We start from the raw sequence: 18,557 nt of genomic DNA on the forward strand, positions 1-18,557 counted from the left end.
TGCTATGAGTACCAGGGGCAAGTGTTTAAAACCGGGATAACTTTTGCAGAATGAGCGGTTATCCGGTTATGGGTTGATTTTGCTTGTTGAATCGAGCTGAACTTGCTCAACCACCCAACAGTTAGTGTTTCGCCCAACTTGTGTTTAAGCCTATCCAATTTTGTTTGTAATTATCCGAGCATATTTTTTCTCGACTTTGTGAAACGGATTTTGCTCATCATTGACCGAGTTGATTTTGGCTCGCCGATTGAAGAGCAGATTTTGCTCATAATTACACAGGTTGTTTCTTGGTTGCTGATGAAGAGCAGATTTTGCTCATTACATCGAGCTGATTTTGTTCATCATTGACCGAGCTGATTTTGGCTCGCCAATTGAAGAGAAGATTTCACTCATGATTACCCGTGTTGTTTCTTGCTCGCTGATGTGGAGGTTATTCTGCTCACTCACCGAGCTGATTTTGCCTGACCGCACAAACAGAATCAATTTCGCCCAACTTATATTGTAACAGAGTTGACATTACTCTCCCGCTTAAAATGTTGGTGTCTTTACCGAGTTCTTATTAAAACCGAGCTGACCTTGCTCGGCCTACCAAATAGTTCGTGTTGTGTTCAATTAATATTTTAAACCAAGATGAGTTTGCTCATTAAACTAAGACCATTACGCTTAGAATACACCGATAAGATTTTATCTCGGCCAAATCGAATAAAATGACAACCACAGGGTAAACATAAATTTGCATACATGGCGAGGAAAAAGTTCACTTTTCATTCATGATAAAGCCTGATTACAAAAGTAGGGCTCGTAGCCGGCTACATCAATACAAAAAAAAAAAAAAAAAAAAAAAGAGACAAACATAAGCTTAGCTGCGCCTTAGTCAATATATACAGCATCCTCCAAGTTGCCCTCTACCTCTTCTGCCACATTCTGTGCGGTTTCAGCGCCAAAGTCCGTTGGTTGTTTGGCGGTTGAAGGCTCATGCTCACTGATCGGCTCCGCCTCTTTTGATATGGCTGGTGGTGGGGTCTTGTCGGTTGGCTGTAGAGTTGGCTCATCGACCACGCTGGCCTCCTTAGCGTCATCTATCAACTTCTAGAGTGCGACGGCAGCATATGTTTGCATATAGGAGGGAATGAAGGCAGGTGGGGGTTATTGAACACCTCGAACTCCGGTGCTTGACCGAGTTTTTCCATAACCGTTTTCCAGCCGCACTGAAAAAATGTCGTTGGTGCCCGCCACCTGCCGCCCGTACACCCTTTCTCCCTCGGCATATCCACGATCTTTAGTGCCGTCCACTTCTTTTTTTAGCTCGGCACTATGGATGGTGCGGTGCATGGGTAGCTCGGCCAGATATCTCTCATTTTTGACCTACACGACCTTATCCTTCTCCTCATTAGCCTTCGCCAACTTCTTATCCAGGAGATCTCACTGTGTTAACACTACCTCGTGTGCAGTCTTTAGCTTATCCAGCTCGGTTGTCTTTAATTTGTTATTAGCGATAGCCTCCCTCAAACTCTGCAACACATAAATCATACATTCGTGCACCAAACAGTTTTTTTGCGCGACCTGCAGCAAGGTAGAAGTTAGTATGAGAAACTGATCGATAACTTGGAAGTACAATAACTCGATCACTTACCAGAACGACCGATTTTGCGGCCGACTGGAGGACTTCAAGTCAGACAGTTCCTCATGCTTCTTCATGTCCGCAGGGAGAAGCAAACCCTTGGTCATGTTGAAGCCGAGCGAATGGTCCTTATTCGTGTAAACGGAGTCCGCCTCTATCACTGCTCAGCCTTTGTATTTTAGCTCAGGTGACCAGACTGCAGGGGTAGCGAAATAGGCGGATCACCCGAAAAGCGGTTGTTCAGTCTGCTCTCCCTATTTAGTCGATGGTAGCTTGGCTGAATCTTCGTCATCAAGGCGCTACTTGGCTTGCTCATTTCTTGGCCTTTTTCTCGACCGACCAGCAACTACCTTGCTGGCAAGAGCTAGCGCGGGCCCCTTTTGCACAACAAGCCTAGATGTTCGGCCTCCTATCATTTCAGCCGGCAATGAGTCGCTTGGCTCCCCTATGATCATAGACTTTATGGCTCAGATTTTGGCCATTTCTTGTTCTTCTGTCAATGGTGCAAGTTTGATTGGTGGAAGGTTTGGGTCCGGCTCTGGAGAAGGGACACGAAGGAAGTCGGTCACGTTGCTCCTGCGCAGCGCTGTGTAACGGTAACTCGGTTCGTAACCGAGCAATTTTTTAGGCTCTCGCTCCTTGGCTGGATGCCGCAATGCAATGCTTATGGCCTCTTGGTTTGCACGGAAGTAATTGTTGGCCAAGAGTCTGTAGTCTACAACAAGAAAGCAAGGGTTAGATCGGCAAAATCAAGAACAATTACAGAATTAAAAACATGTTAAGGTGCTAACCAGCACTCCTAACATCTTTTCTTATGTACCAGCCTGGTATGGGCGCTTTGGTGTCCTCGTAATTACCGGGCACCCACAGGAAATCATCGTCATTTGTCTCTTTATCCGGGTGACCTTCGATAAGGTATGCTCGGCCTTTTCAAACTTTGAGATACCAACAAAACCCCCCTTTATTTTTGTTAAGTGTGTATTGACGGAATATCTCGATGGGGCCGAGATTCAGACCAAGTATCCTATTCAGTGCAGCCACACCGTTTATTATTTTGTATGTGTTGTTGGAGACTTGGGTCGGGCACAACATAGTCTACCTCAAAAATAAGCAGACTAAGGGTTGGACCAGGAAGCGTGGGCTGCCTTCCACAATAGATACCACCGTTAAAGGGCATTTGTCCAGTTCGCCCCAGGGAATGTCTTCTTTCTTGGCTAGCTCTAAATGGACGTCGTCTGGAATATTGTATTCTCTATGGAACTCAGCCATTGCCCCAGGAAAATTAACCATAAACTGGTACTTCCCCATCTATCCCAGTTTTATTTAGTTGGGTAATTTTGATTATAGCTCGGTCAAAATTGGGTGATTGTTTGCTCGGTCTTTGAGCCTCACCGACAGTTATGCTGAGTGGGCCTGGTCGATCCTAGTTTGTTCTGCATTATTAAAAAATAAATCCAAGTATTAGCACGACATAACTTGCACGGCTCCTATGAGGAAGTTTTTTAGCTCGGTCTGAGATTCTGGGCCATTTGACTAGTTGTGGTGCTGTATTTCGGTTCCTATCTCGGTTCGATCTTCCCACAGGGAGGACCTCAAGGGAGGACCTCGAACTAGTTCTGGCTCAGCTAAATCCAATTTTTAGATCTAAAAGTGGGTTTTTGATCAGTTCTACCTAGAGTTTTTAGTATTCATCCTAAATCCAGAACCACCTACAGTAATCAATGGAAATAAGGGGCAAGGAAGCCCCGTTGCTACTTAGGGCTTCGATTTGGCCTAATGCTCACATATATTAATCCCACAAGAGGGGCATAGGCAATATTTCAACAGTCACGAAACAAACAGGAATTAAGAACATGAAGAACATCAATGGAGAATATAAAGGAAAGTGAGAAAAACTTAAGGGTATGGATGCCAAGTCAGGACCCAGTCGACCACGACGCTTACTAAGGCCTTCGTGAGGACAAAAATAGCTGGAAATGACTCAAAAAGCAACAACAACAGTGACGGCGGCGGTGGCAGAAACTTGGAGGTTTGAAGCTTAGGGTTTCTGCAGAAGGGAGATGAACAGTGATGAGGGTTTTGGGACTTCTTGTGTGTATATATGGGGGAAACTAAATAGGCGACAACTTTTCAAATCTTTGGTATAATGTAGACAGCTATAGGAATGCATGAAACCAGTCAGGGAAGGTCACGTGGCGTTGAAAAGATGGTTTGTCAGTACAGTTGATTGATCAATGACAAGACTACTGGCGCAATCCTCAATGGCCGACCAAATTGGATAGCTCGACCGGAGTAGTAGTCCCAATCACGCTTAGCTCGGATGGGATTAAGGGACAATTGAGAGAGAGATTTGCACCGAACAATTGGGCCGAGCTACGTCAGCGTGGGATATGGCGTTGTGCCTCGCTAGGGCCAAGGACCATGAACCTGGCCGAACTGAACCAACACGGCTGCCCTGGCCCATTAAGTTGGGCCGGGCAAGCCGATCGAGCAATGATTTGGCTAAAATGGATATTTACTTAAATTTGTACTGATGCGTTGGGCCAAACTACGAACAGTCTGGACTGACATAGGGCCGAGGAGTCCTACGAGGTAAGGGGGTGAGGCTGAGATGCCGAACCGCGCGTCCTACGACCAGTTGATCCCGATTGACTGGTTTATTGTAGCTCGGCCGTTCCAGTTCGTTATGTTGTCTGTTTCTTCCAAGTGATAGCTTGGTAGTGTAAGCCACCTGGACCAATAGTAAAGCAGGGAAAATCCACTCCTAGTATGCGTCAATACCGTTTGGCAGTTCGGCAAACACTATTTGGAGGTTTTGATCTCTACACGTGTAAGAAAGGTAGAGAGGGGAGCACAGCCACCTACTTAGAGAAGGATGGCAGAGGTAGTGCGCCCACAATCTCTGAGGCTACATGGCCAGCCTAGAAAAAGAAGAGAAGAGAGACGTTAGAGGTAAGCAATCAGAAGGAATTCCAAAGTCTCTCGCTCTACAGTGCTCTCTCTATTCTTCTTCTTCTTCTCCTAGTGTGCTGACTTGATCGTCGGGCGGTTTATCCGGCAGCACACCGTCGAGTAGTTCAGCATCTTTTGGTTTTCACGTCAGGTGAAATCACATGAAGCTTGCATTCAAGGAGTACGGAGAACAGAGAAAATTTCACCGCCGTACAATTGGCGCCGTCAGCAGGAACTCTTTGACAAACAAACCTTGTTGGCCAAGCTTTTTCAACCATTTCCACTGCTAACAACGACGAAACCCGCTATACGTTGTTGACGGTATCACACCAGAGTCTGTCCGACGGAGAGATGGCCCTCCCACTATTCCGACTATGGCAAACCTGGAAACCTCTTCCGGAAGTGCGCCAGACAAACACGCAAGAAGCGCTGAACACTTCAAGAGTCCAGAGGGTCGCCAAGGACGAGGAGAGTCACATGCCCAACGCTTGGAGCACAAACTCAGAGATCAGGACGCCCTCATTCAGAAGATGGCGGCTAAAATGAAGATGCTGAAGCCCCAGATCAAGGGGAAGGGTGTTGCTAGAGTGCGCAACCACAGTGAGCACACCCCACCCCATCGCTCTGACAGTCATCGCCATGATGGGACGCCCTATTTCTCTATCACCAGAAGCTATGGAGTTGGAGACTCCAACCCACCAGTGGAGAGATCTCACACTCGCGACAGCAGTTATAGTGCCTCACGTCCGTCGACAACGTCGAAATGCTCTTACTCTATCCATTCGGGTGACCTGAAGGATGTATTGGAGGAGTGAGCTCACTGTGGAAAGACCCAAAGATTGCCAGCGTTGCAAAGGCTGCGTCCCCAAATCCGTTGTAGTGAGGAAGTGGCAATGCCAGCACCTAGAATGATGGCCCCAGTACTGATGGACAAAGAGCTAGCAAGATTTATCGCTACCCCACTATCCCCAGAGATCGAGAGCATTCCACTCCCTGCCGGATTCCACTAACCTAAGTTCATACTGTATGACGGAAAAACGGATCAGCACATGCACGTGAGTCATTATTGGCAAGTAATGGCTCGCCACCGGTGCAATGACACCTTGATATGTCTCATATTCCCAACAAGTTTGGGAGAACTAGTCCTGAAATGGTTCAAAAGTCTCCCGGAGGGAAGCATCGAGGGGCGGCAACAACTAGCAGAGGTCTTTGTCACTAGATTCAAAACCAACATTCTAACACCGAAGGAGGTTGACCACCTCCTGAGCATCAAGATTGAATCTAGAGGTTCTTTGAAGGCATACAATTCTAACTATTGGGAAACTTACAATGAGATCCTCGATTGCCCCACCAATCTGGTGATCGCACAATACAAGCGAGGTCTCCCAGTCGAATGTAGGCTGCGAGACTCGCTTACGATGGACCAGCCCACAACCATGGAGTTCTTGATACAGCAGATCAACGAACATATCCGAGTAGAAGATGATGCCACCACAGCCACCGCAACCGAGAAGGAAAATCCGGTTGTGGCGGATAGAAGAGTGGCTGGGAAGGTTCACTCGGTGGGGCTAGCGAACAACCGCCCTAATATCGCGGTTTAAACCGTACTGATAGAAACAAAAGTCGTAGAAACGACTGAGCTAATGCTCCTCGTTGTGAAGAGGAAGATGCCAAGAGGAAGTTGACAGCATGAACTGGCATCACCATTGTCTTTAAGATCCCAATTTACTGTATGCTAAATGATATCCAAGGTGAGCCCTACATGCGTTGACCGGCCAAATTAGGAGACACACAGAGGGGCTTCAACTCGAGGTATCGTTGCACCTTCCATGAAGAAAGAGGGCACCGAACGGAGAACTGTGTACCGCTCAAACAACATTTGGAGGAGCTAGTGGTGGCTGGGCATCTGGCCCAGTACAACGGCAGGGGTATGAGGGCTGCTCCACAAGGACAAGCCGAGCCAAATGGCCTTGCTGTCTTAGATGCGGTACCCCAAGGCGTAATTAATGTCATTCACGGCATCATCGAACCAGCGCGGGTTTGCGAGCTGAAGGGGATAATCAAGAAGTCCGAGCACTTGAGGGAAGTGCTCTGTATTCAACCCACCGTGAAGAAAGGAAAGGCCCAGGTAAAAGACGTCTTAACTTTTTCAAGCAAGGCCTTTGAGAGAATTCAAACGCCTCATAATGATGCCTTAGTGGTGACCCTTCGCATCAAGGACTTCGATATCAAAAGAATTCTAATTGACCAGGGGAGCTTGGTCGAGATCATGTATTACGACGCGTTCAAACAGATGAAGTTAGAGGACAAAGACTTGCCTCCAACAACGTCCCCTTTGGTAGGCTTCAACTCTCAACCCGAATGGCCAATCGGAAATATTATATTGCCGGTCAAAGCTGGGTCAATCACGAAACAAGTGGAATTTTTTATGGTTAAGGTCCCATTAACTGGACAAGTAGAAGAGGTTTGGGGGGACCAAGTAATGGAAAAATAGTGCTTTGTCCCAGTAAATGGCAATCGGGCTACCAAAGGCTTTGTTCAAATGATAGAAGGACCAGAAAGGAAGGAAGTCTTGGAAGTCATGGGAAGAAAAGTCGAAGAAAAATCGGCTGAAGATTTGGTGGTAGTGCGCGTTGATGAGAATGATCCAAATAAGTTCTTTCTTTTGGCATCATCTTTCTCCAATGCCGAGCGGCTCGATTATGTTAACTTTTTGGTTTCCAACATTGAGGCCTTTACGTGGACACCTTACGATATGCCTGGTGTCGACCCTAGCTTCATTTTCCACCAGTTGAATGTCTTTCCAAATGCACAACCGGTCATCCAGAGAAAGCGACGCTCGGCCTTGCACCATGCCGAGATAGTGGCAGAGGAGGTCAAGAACTTGTTAGAAGCTGGGGCGATAGAATAAGTGCAGTACCCCAGATGGATCTCAAACACAATGGCAGTGCCAAAAAAGAATGGTAAAGGGTAGGTGTGGATCGATTATAAGACAGTCAAACGTGTGTGCCCAAAGGACAGCTTTCCCCGCCCGAGAATAGACCAGTTGGTGGATCTAACCGCTAGCCATCAGAGGCTTAGCTTCCTAGATGCATATCGCAACTACCACCAGATCGCTATTTACAAACCAGACCGAGAGATCACTTCATTCACCACTCCAAGAGGCTTGTACTGCTACAAGGTCATGTCGTTCTGTCTTAAAAATGCCGGGAACAACTTTTCAGAGGATGGTAACCAAAATATTCGCTCCTCTTCTTCACCGCACTATGGAGGCTTACATCGATGACATGATGGTGAAGAGCAAAGACAAGTCTCAACACCTTGCCGACCTAGGAGAAATGTTTGCCATACTCAAACATCACAAGTTGCGTTTAAATGCCTCCAAGTGTGCATTCGGAGTTGGAACCGGGAAATTTCTAGGTTTTTTGGTCATAAACCAAGGAATCGAGGCCGACCCTTCATAGCTCAAGGAAATACAAGAACTGGAGCGGCCAAACTCCACGAAGGTCGTGCAACATCTCGCCGGAATGGCAGTCGTGCTGAACCAATTTATTAGCCGGTCTTCAGATCGTTGCAAGCCCTTTTTCAAAACTTTGAAGGCCAAGTTCTTTTGGGACGACGAGTGCGACCATGCACTGGTGGATCTAAAAGTATACCTTTCCTCGGCCGCAATCTTGGTCACACCAAAACTGGGCAAAGAACTGTATCTCTACTCGATAGTTTCTCAGCACGCGGTGAGCGCCGTCCTCATCCGCGCTGAGGGAATCTAGCACCTCCCCATCTTCTGCGTTACCAAGACACTGCTCCCAGCCGAATCAAGATATATGCCGCTAGAAAAACTAGCCCTAACTCCCATGATGGCTTCCAGAAAGCTAGCACACAATTTTCATGCCCACACGATCGTCGTGCTAATCGAATTTCCACTCAAGGTGCTCTTTGAAATGGCAGATTTCACCGGCAGAAGTGGGCCGTGGAATTGGGGCAATACGATATCAAATTCCAGTCGCGCGCTACTATCAAAGCTCAAGCTCTTACTGACTTCGTGGCGGAACTTGTCCTTGGAACACAACCTCTTTACCTTATCGATTTGGCTAGCGCGGACTTGGCGCAGCCCACGGCTCGGATAGCAGAAATAAGTGGTAGACAACAAGTAGCAGAACAACAAGAGAAAGCTGAGTAAGAAATCGAAGAACTGGTCGATTTACCAAAGTACAAGCTCCACGGAGATGTGGAAAGAGACCAGAATGAGCCGACCAGTACCTTGATATGGTGGAATTCTAAAAATCCCTTCGACTGCTGGAAGTTGTTCTTTGGCGAGATATGGAAACTCTTCGTCGACAGGGCCTCCAATAGACATGGCATTGGGCTAGGGGTCGTGTTGACATCCCCGAATGCTCTAACCATTGAGTATGTGATCACACTCGGGGTTCCTAGCATCCAATAATGAGGCGGAATATGAAGCCCTTCTAACAGATTGAAGAGCATTTTGAGAATCAAGGCTTCAAAACTTATGGTATTCAGCGACTCCAAGCTGGTTGTCAATCAAGTCTCTGGGGAATATGAGGCCAGGGATGAAAGGATGACTAAGTATCAAGCGCTGGTACGCGCGGAAATCAAAAAGTTTGCCGCAATAAGAATGGAACAAATTAACCGCGAAAAAAACAATGCTGCCAACGAATTGGCCGGCCTAGCATATATTCAAATGACTTTTCCCAATCCTTTGATGATAGAATTCTTACCCTAACCGAGCATTGAGGAACCGGAGGTGCCCGAAGTACTCTGTGCCGACTTGGGACCATCCTGGATGGATCCTATTATCACCTTCTTGAAGGATCGAATTCTACCCACTGAAAAGAAAGAGGCCAACAAGATAAGGGCCAAATCAGAGCGATTTTGGCTCTCTCCATCTGGCGCCTTGTACAAGAAATCTTTCACTGGGCCATACCTGAAGTATGTCCACCCCAGCAAGGTTAAAGCTTTCTTCTTCAAGATTCATGAAGGCATCTGTGGAAGCCATATTGGGGGTAGATCTCTGGCTTATCGAGCAATTTCCCAGTGGTTATTGGTGGCCGTGCATGCAGGCCGACGCGTAGAAATATGTTCACAAATGCAAAAAATGTAAAAAATTTGCTCACCAGATTCACCAACTAGACAGAGAGTTGTTCCCCCTTACAAGTCCTTCGCCATTTGCGCTTTGGGGGCTAGACATTGTAGGACCTCTTCTAGCAGATTCAGGCAACCGCAAATTTTTCATCGCTGCTACCAACTACTTCAGCAAGTGGGTAGAGGCCGAGCCATTGGCCACCATCAAAGAAAAATATGGTAAAAAATTTGTCTGGCAAAATGTCACCATCCACTTCGGCATCCCAAAAGCACTCATTTCGGATAATGGCACTCAGTTCGATGGAAAACTCTTTCGCAGGTTTTGCGAGGAGTTAAAGATTGAGTTCTACAATTCCACACCGGCCTACCCCCAATCAAATGGTCAAGCTGAAGCTTCAAACAAAACCATCTTAGACGGGCTAAAGAAGCGATTAGAGAAAGCCAAAGAGAAGCGGGCTGAGGAACTTCCCAATGTGCTCTAGGCATACCGCACTACACCAAGGCGTTCAACCGGGGAAACTCCATTTGCCTTGGCTTACAGCATGTAGGCAGTCATACCATTGGAGATTGGCATGCCAACCATCCGATCTGAAAGTTTCCAACCAAACTTGAACAATGAAGCTATAGCCCTGGAGCTTGACCTAGCCGAAGAAAAAAGGGAACGGGCTTTAATCCACATAACAACCTACCAACAAGAGCTCTCCAAGAAATACAACAAGACCGTGCATCCTAGGCTATTCGAGGTCGGAAACTGGGTCTAGAGGAAGGTAATGGGCAACACAGTGATCCCTGGCGAGGAAAAATTATATGCAAATTGGAAGGGGCCATACAAGATAACTGGCCTTGCAGGCAAAAGGGCATACCACTTGGAAGACTTAGATAGCAAAGCTACGCCTAGACCACGGAATGCTGGCAATCTTAAGATATTTTACTTTTGAAATGTAATCTTTTCTACTTCTTTGCTTCTTGAAACTTGGCCTTTTGGCATTGGGTGTAATCTGTAACATGTAGTAGAAGATGACCCCTTCTTTCTCTTATGTCCGCGTTTCTACACAGAAATGTTACAAAGACATTAAGTTGCTATGAGTACCAGGGGCAAGTGTTCAAAACCAGGATAACTTTTGCAGAATGAACAATTACCTGGTTATGGGTTGATTTTGCATGTTAAACCGAGCTCAACTTGCCCAACCGCCCAACAGTTAGTGTTTTGCCCAACTTGTATTTAAGTCGAGCCAATTTTGTTCATAATTATCTGAGCTGATTTTTGCTCGACTTTGTGAAGCTGATTTTGCTCATCATTGACCGAGTTGATTTTGGCTCGCCGATTGAAGAGCAGATTTTGCTCATAATTACCCAAGCTATTTCTTGGTTGCCGATAAAGAGCAGATTTTGCTCATTACATCGAGCTTATTTTGTTCATCATTGACCGAGCTGATTTTGGCTCGCCAATTGAAGAGCAGATTTCGCTCATGATTCCCCGAGTTGTTTCATGCTCGCCGATGTAGAGCTGATTTAGCTCACTCACCGAGCTAATTTCGCCCGACCGCACAAACAGAATCAATTTCGCCCAACTTATATTGCAACCGAGTTGGCATTGCTCACCCACTTAAAATGTTGGTGTCTTTACCGAGTTCTTATTAAAATCGAGCTGACCTTGCTCGGCCTACTAAACAGTTGGTGTTGTGTTCAATTAATATTTTAAACCAAGATGAGTTTGCTTGTTAAACTGAGACCATTACGCTTAGAATGCACCAAAAAGATTTTATCTCGGCCAAATCGAAGAAAATGAAAACCATAGGGCAAACAAAAATTTGCATACATGGCGAGGAAAAAGTTCACTTTTCATTCATGATAAAGCCTGATTACAAAAGTAGGGCTCGTAGCCGGCTACATCAATGCAAAAAAAAAGAAAAAAAAAAAAAGAAGGGGACAAACATAAGCCTAGCTGCGCCTTAGTGGATATCTACAGCGTCATCCAGGTTGCCCACCATCTCTTCTACCACAATTTGTGCGGTTTCCGCGCCAGAGTCCGTTCCTCGTTCGGCGATTGAGGGCTCATGCTCACTGCTTGGCGCCGCCTCTTCCGATATGGCTAGGAATGGGGTCTTGTTGATTGGCTGTAGAGTTGGCTCATCGACCGCACTGGCCTCCTTAGCGTCGTCTGTCAATTTCAACTGCATAACGGCAGCATATGCCTGCATCTAAGAGGAAATGAAGGTAGGTGGGGGGTTATTGAACACCTCGGACTCCTGCGCCCGACCGGGTTTTTCCGTAGCCGCACTGAAAAAATATGTCTTTGGTGCCCGCCACCTGCCGCCCGTACACCCTTTCGCCCTCGGCGTATCCCCGATCTTTGGCGTCGTCCACTTCTTTTTTTAGTTCGACCCTGTGGATGGCGCGGAGCTTGGGTAGCTTAGCTAGATATCTCTCATTTTTGGCCTCCACAGCCATATCCTTCTCCTCCTTGGCCTTCGCTAACTTCTCATCCAGGAGATCCCGCTCGGTTAACACTGCCTCATGTACAATCTTCAGCTTCTCCAGCTCGACTGTCTTGGATTTGTTGTCAGCGATAGCCTCGAACTATGCAGCACATAAATCATACATTCGTGCACCAAACAATTTTTCTGCGCGGCCTGCAGCAAGGGAGAAGTTAGTATGAGAAACCAATCGATAACTTGGAAGTACAATAACTCGATCACTTACCAGAACAACCGATTTTGCGACTGACCAGAGGACTTTCAGGTCGGACAGTTCCTCACACTTCTTCATATCCGCAGGGAGAAGCAAACCCTTGGACATGTTGAAGCCAAGCAAATGGTCCTTATCCGCGTAAACGAAGTCCGCCTCCGTCACTGCTCAGCCTTTGTCTTTTAGCTCGGGTGACCAGACTGCAGGGCAGTGGAATGGGCAGATCGCCCGAAAAGCGGTTGCTCAGTCTGCTCTCCCTATTCAGTCGATGGTAGCTCGGTCAAATCTTCGTCAACAAGGCGCTACTCGGCTTGCTCCTTTCTTGGTCTTTTTCCCGACCGACCAGTAGCTGCCTCGCTGGCAAGAGCTAGCATGGGCCCCTTTTGCACAGCAGGCCTAGATGTTTGGCCTCAAGTCGTTTTAGCCAGCTATGGGTCGCTTGGCTCCCCTGTGATCATAGACTTTATGGCTCAGATTTTGGCCATTTCTTGTTCTTCTGTCAATGGTACAAGTTTGATTGGCAGAAGGTTTGGGTCCAGCTCTGGAGAGGGGACACGAAGGAAGTCGGTCATCCTGCTCTTGCATGGCGCTGTGTAACGGTAACTCAGTTCATAGCCGAGCAATTTTTTAGGCTCTTGCTCCTTGGCTGGATGCCGCAACGCAATCCTTATGGCCTCTTGGTTTGCACAGGAGTAATCGTTGGCCAAGAGTCTGTAGTCTACAACAAGAAAGCAAGGGTTAGATCGGCAAAATCAAGAACAATTACAGAATTAAAAACATGCTAAGGTGCTCACCAGCACTCCTAACATCTTTTCTTATGTACCAGCCCAGTATAGGCGCTTTGGTGTCCTTGTAATTACCGGACACCCACAGGAAATCGTCGTCATTTGTCTCTTTATCCGGGTTACCTTCGATAAGGTATGCTCGGCCTTTCCTAACTTTGAGATACCAATAAAACCCCCCTTTATTTTTGTTAAGTGTGTATTGACGGAATATCTCGATGAGGCCGAGATTCAGACCGAGTATCCTATTCAGCACGGCCACGCCGTTTATTATTTTGTATGTGTTGTTGGAGACTTAGGTCGGGCACAGCGTAGTCTACCTCAAAAATAAGCAAACTAAGGGTTGGACCGAGAAGCGTAGGCTGTCTTCCACAATGGATACCACCGTGAAAGGGCATTTGTCCAGTTTGCCCCAGGGAGTGTCTCCTTCTTGGCCAGTTCTAAGTGGACGTCATCTGGAATATTGTATTCTCTATGGAACTCAGCCATTGTCCCAGGCGAATTAACCATAAACTGGCATTTCCCCATCTATCCCGGTTTTATTTAGTTGGGTAATTTTTATTATAGCTCGGTCAAAATTGGGTGATTGTTTGCTCGGTCTTTGAGCCTCACTGACAGCTCTGCTGAGTGGCCTTGGTCAGTCCTAGTTTGTTCTGCATTATTAAAAAATAAGTCCAAGTATTAGCACGGCATAACTTGCACGGCTCCTATGAGGAAGTTTTTTAGCTCGGTCTGAGATTCTGGGCCATTTAACCGGTTGTGGTGCTGTATTTCGGTTCCTATCTCGGTTCGATCTTCCCACAAGGAGGACCTCAAGGGAGGACCTCGAACCAGTTCTAGCTCGGCTAAATCCTATTTTTAGATCTAAAAGTGGGTTTTTGATCGGTTTTACCTAGGGTTTTCAGCATTCATCCTAAATCTGGAACCACCTACAGTAATCAAGGGAAATAAGGGGCAAGGAAGCCCCGTTGCTACTTAGGGCTTCGATTTGGCCTAATTCTCACAGATATTAATCCCACAAGAGGGGCATAGGCAATATTTCAACAGTCACGAAACAGACAGGAATTAAGCACACGAAGAACATCAATGGAGAATATAAAAAAAAAGTGTGAAAAACTTAAGGGTATGGATGCCAAGTCAGGACCCAATCGACAACGACGCTTACTGAGGCCTTCGTGAAGATAGAAATAGCTGGAAACGACTCGAAAAGCAACGACAACAGCGACAGCGGCAGTGGCAGAAGCTTGGGGGTCTGAAGCTTAGGGTTTCTGCAGAACGGAGATGAACAGTGATAAGGCTTTTTGAGCTTCTTGTGTGTATATATGGGGGAAACCGAATAGGCGGCAACTTTTTACATCTTTGGTATAATGTGGACAGCTATAAGAACAAACGGAACCTGTCGAGGAAGGCCACGTGACGTTGAAAAGATGGTTTGTCAATACAGCTTATTGATCGATGACAAGACTACTGGCGCAATCCTCAACGGTTGACCAAATTGGATAGCTCAGTCGGTGTAGCAATCCCAATCATGCTTCGCTCAGATGGGATTAAAGGGCAATTGAGCGGGAGATTTGCACCGAACAATTGGGCCAAGCTACGTCAGCGTCGAATATGGTGTTTCGCCTCGCTAGGGCCAAGGACCATGAACCTGGCCGAACTAAACCAACGCGGCTGCCCTAGCCAATTAAGTTGGGCTGGGTAAGCCGATCGAGCTATGATTCGGCTAAAATGGATAGTTGCTTAGATTCTTACTAATGCGTTGGGCCGAACTATGAACAGTCCTGACTGACGTAGGGCCGAGGTGTCGTATGAGGTAGCGAGGCAAGGCCAAGATTCCAAACCGCGCGTCCTACGACCAGTTGATCCCGATGGACCGGTTTATTGTAGTTCGGCCGTTCCAGTTAGTTGTGGTGTATGTTTCTTCCAAGTGATAGGTTGGTAGTGTAACCCACCTGGACCAATGGTAAAGCAGAGAAAATCCACTCCTGGTATGCGTCAATACCGTTTGGCAGTTCGACAAACACTGTTTGGAGGTTTTGGTCTCAACACGTGTAAGAAAGGTAGAGAGGAGAGCACAGCCGCCTGCTTAGAGAATGACAGCAGAGATAGTGCACCCACAATCTCTGAGGCTGCATGGCCAGCCTAGAAAAAGAAGAGAAGAGAGACGTTAGTGGTAAGCAATCAGAATGAATTCCAAACTCTCTCGCTATAAAGTGCTCTCTCTATTTTTCTTCTTCTTCTCCAAGTGTGCTGACTTGATCGTCAGAGGGTTTATCCGGCAGCACACCGCTAGGCAGCTCACCATCTTTTGGTTTTTAGGTCAGGAGACATCACGTGAAGCTTGGATTCAAGGAGTACAAAGAACAGAGATTATTTCACCCCCGTACAAATGGCATCGTCTGCGGGAACTCTTTGATAGACAAACCTTGTTAGCCAAGCTTTTTCAACCGTTTCCAAGGCTAACAACGACGAAACGCCGTTGTCCGTTGTCGACAGTATAACACCAGAGGCTATCCGACGGAGAGATGGCCCTCCCACTATTCCAACTATGGCAAACATGGAAACCTCTTCCAGAAGTGCGCTAGATAAATGCGCAAGCAGCACAGAACACTTCAAGAGTCCAGAGGATTGCCGACGACGAGGAGAGTCACATACTCAACACATGGAGCACAAACTCAGAGACCAGGATGCCCAAATTCAGAAGATGGCAGCTAAAATGGAGACGCTAAAGTGCCAGATCAAGGGGAAGGGTGTTGCTGGAGTGGGCAACCACAGTGAGAACACCCCACCCTGTCGCTCTAACCGTCATCGCCAAGATGGGACGTCCTCTTTCTCTATCACCAGAAGCTATGGAGTCGGAGACTCCGACCCACCAGTGGAGAGATCTCACACTCGCGACACCAGTTACCGTCCCTCACGTCCGTCGACAACGTCGGGATACTCTTACTCTGCCCATTCGGCATTGCAAAGGCTGAGTCCCCAAATCCGTTGCAGTGAGGAAGTGGCAATGCCAACGCCTAGAATGATGGCCCTAGTACCGATGGACAATGTGTTAGCAAGATTTACCGCTACCCCACTGTCCCCAGAGATCGAGAGCATACCACTCCCAGCCGGATTCCACCAACCTAAGTTCACACTGTACGACTGCAAAACGGATCAGTACATGCACATGAGTCATTACTGGCAAGTAATGGCTCGCCACCGGCGCAATGACACCTTGATGTGTCTAACATTCCCAGCAAGTTTGGGAGAACTGGGCCTAAAGTGGTTCGAAAGACTCCCGGAGGGGAGCATCGAGGGGCGGCAACAAATAGCAGAGGTCTTTGTTACTAGATTCAAAACCAACACTCGAACACCGAAGGAGGTTGACCACCTCCTGAGCATCAAGATGGAATCTAGAGGTTCTTTGAAGGCATACAATGCCAAGTATTGGGAAACTTACAATGAGATCCTCGATTGCCCCACCAATTTGGTGATCGCACAATACAAGTGAGGTCTCCCAGTCGAACATAGGCTGCGAGACTCACTTACGATAGACCAACCCACAACCATGGAGTCCTTGATGCAGCAGATCAATGAACATATCTGAGTAAAAGATGATGCCGCCACCGCTGCCGCAACCGAGAAGGTAAATCCAGTTACGGCAGACCAAAAAGTGGCTGGAAAGGTTCACTCAATGGGGCAGGAGGACAACCACCCTAATGACCACGCTAGAGACCAACATCGCAGTTTAAACTGCAATGATAGAAACAAAAGTCAGAGAAATGACTGAGCTAACGCTCTTCGTAGTGAAGAGGAAGATTCCAAGAGGAAGTTGAAAGCACGAACCGGCATCACCATATTCTTTCAGATCCCAATTTACCGCATCCTAAATGAGATCCGTGGTGAGCCCTACGTGCGTTGGCCGGCCAAATTGGGAGACACACAGAGGGGCTTCAACTAAAGGTATCACAGCACCATCTATGAAGAAAGGGGGCATCGAACAGAGGACTGTGTGCCGCTCAAATGACATTTGGAGGAGCTGGTGGCAGCTGGGCATCTGGACCAGTACATAGATAGGGGTATGAGGGCCGCTCCACAAGGACAACCCGAGCCAAATGGCCTTGCTATCCTGGATACAGCATCCTAAGGCGTAATCAATGTCATTCACAGTATCATCGAACCAGCACAGGTTTGTGAGTTGTGGGGGATGATCAAGAAGGCAGTGCACATGAGGGAAGTGCTCTCTATTCAACTCGCCGTGAAGAAAGGAAAGATCGAGGTAAAAGACGTCTTAACTTTTTCAAGCAAAGACTTGGAGAGAATTCAAATGCCTCATAATGATGCCTTAGTTGTGACCCTTCACATCAAGGACTTCGATATCAAAAGAATTCTAATTGACCAGGGGAGCTTGGTCGAGATCATGTTTTACGACGCGTTCAAACAGATGAAGTTGGAGGACAAAGACTTGGCTCCAACAACGTCCCCTTTGGTAGGCTTCAACTCTCAACCCGAATGGCCAATCGGAAAGATTATATTGCCGGTCAAAGCTGGGTCAGTCACGAAGCGAGTGGAATTTTGGGGGCTTAAGGTCCCATCAACCTACAACTTAATCTTGGGAAGGGGCTGGTTATACGTCATGCAGGCAGTAGCGTCAACTTATCACCAAGTCCTGCGCTTTCCAGCGCTAGCTGGACAAGTAGAAGAGGTTTGGGAGGACCAAGTAATGGCAATACAGTGCTTTATCGTAGTAAATGGCAGCCAGGCTACCAAAGGCTTTGTTCAAATGATAGAAGGACCAGAAGGGAAGGAAGTCTTAGAAGTAGTGGGAAGAAAAATCGAAGAGAAATCGACTGAAGATTTGGTGGAGATGCGCGTTGATGAGAATGATCCAAATATGTTCTTTCTTTTGGGATCATCTTTCTCCAACACCGAGCGGCTCGATTATGTCAACTTTTTGGTTTCTAACATTGAGGCCTTTGCGTGGACACCTTACGATATGCCTGGTGTCGACCCTAGCTTCATTTGCCACCAGTTGAATGTCTTTCCAAATGCACGATCCGTCATCCAGAGAATGCGACGCTCAACCTTGTACCATGCCGAGATAGTGGCAGAGGAGGTCAAGAACTTGTTGGAAGCTGGGGCGATAGAATAAGTGCAGTACCCCAGATGGATCTCTAACACTGTGGTAGTGCCAAAGAAGAATGGTAAAGGGTAGGTGTGGATCGATTATAAGACAGTCAAACGTGTGTGCCCAAAGGACAGCTTCCCCCTCCCGAGAATAGACCAGTTGGTCGATCTAACCGTTGGCCATCAGAAGCTTAGCTTCCTGGATGCATATCGCAACTACCACCAGATCGCTATTTACAAACCAGACCGAGAGATCACTTCGTTCACCACTCCAAGGGGCTTGTACTGCTACAAGGTCATGC

General features: G+C 47.2%; 2 protein-coding genes across 2 annotated transcripts; both read left to right on the plus strand.

Moving 5' to 3' along the window:
* The first annotated feature begins 5,649 nt into the window (after nucleotides 1-5,649).
* On the plus strand, nucleotides 5,650-6,174 carry LOC114313436 (uncharacterized). The gene has a single exon (XM_028259823.1). It carries the CDS (start codon nucleotides 5,650-5,652, stop codon nucleotides 6,172-6,174), a length of 525 nt encoding a protein of 174 aa, XP_028115624.1.
* Nucleotides 6,175-17,335: 11,161 nt separating this feature from the next.
* LOC145799289 (uncharacterized) lies at nucleotides 17,336-18,280 on the plus strand. Its single transcript, XM_082888836.1, has one exon. It carries the CDS (start codon nucleotides 17,336-17,338, stop codon nucleotides 18,278-18,280), a length of 945 nt encoding a protein of 314 aa, XP_082744962.1.
* Nucleotides 18,281-18,557: the final 277 nt, after the last annotated feature.

This window comes from Camellia sinensis, chromosome 9, assembly GCF_055761805.1.
Source record: "Camellia sinensis isolate YWXY chromosome 9, ASM5576180v1, whole genome shotgun sequence".
Lineage (NCBI taxonomy): Eukaryota > Viridiplantae > Streptophyta > Magnoliopsida > Ericales > Theaceae > Camellia > Camellia sinensis.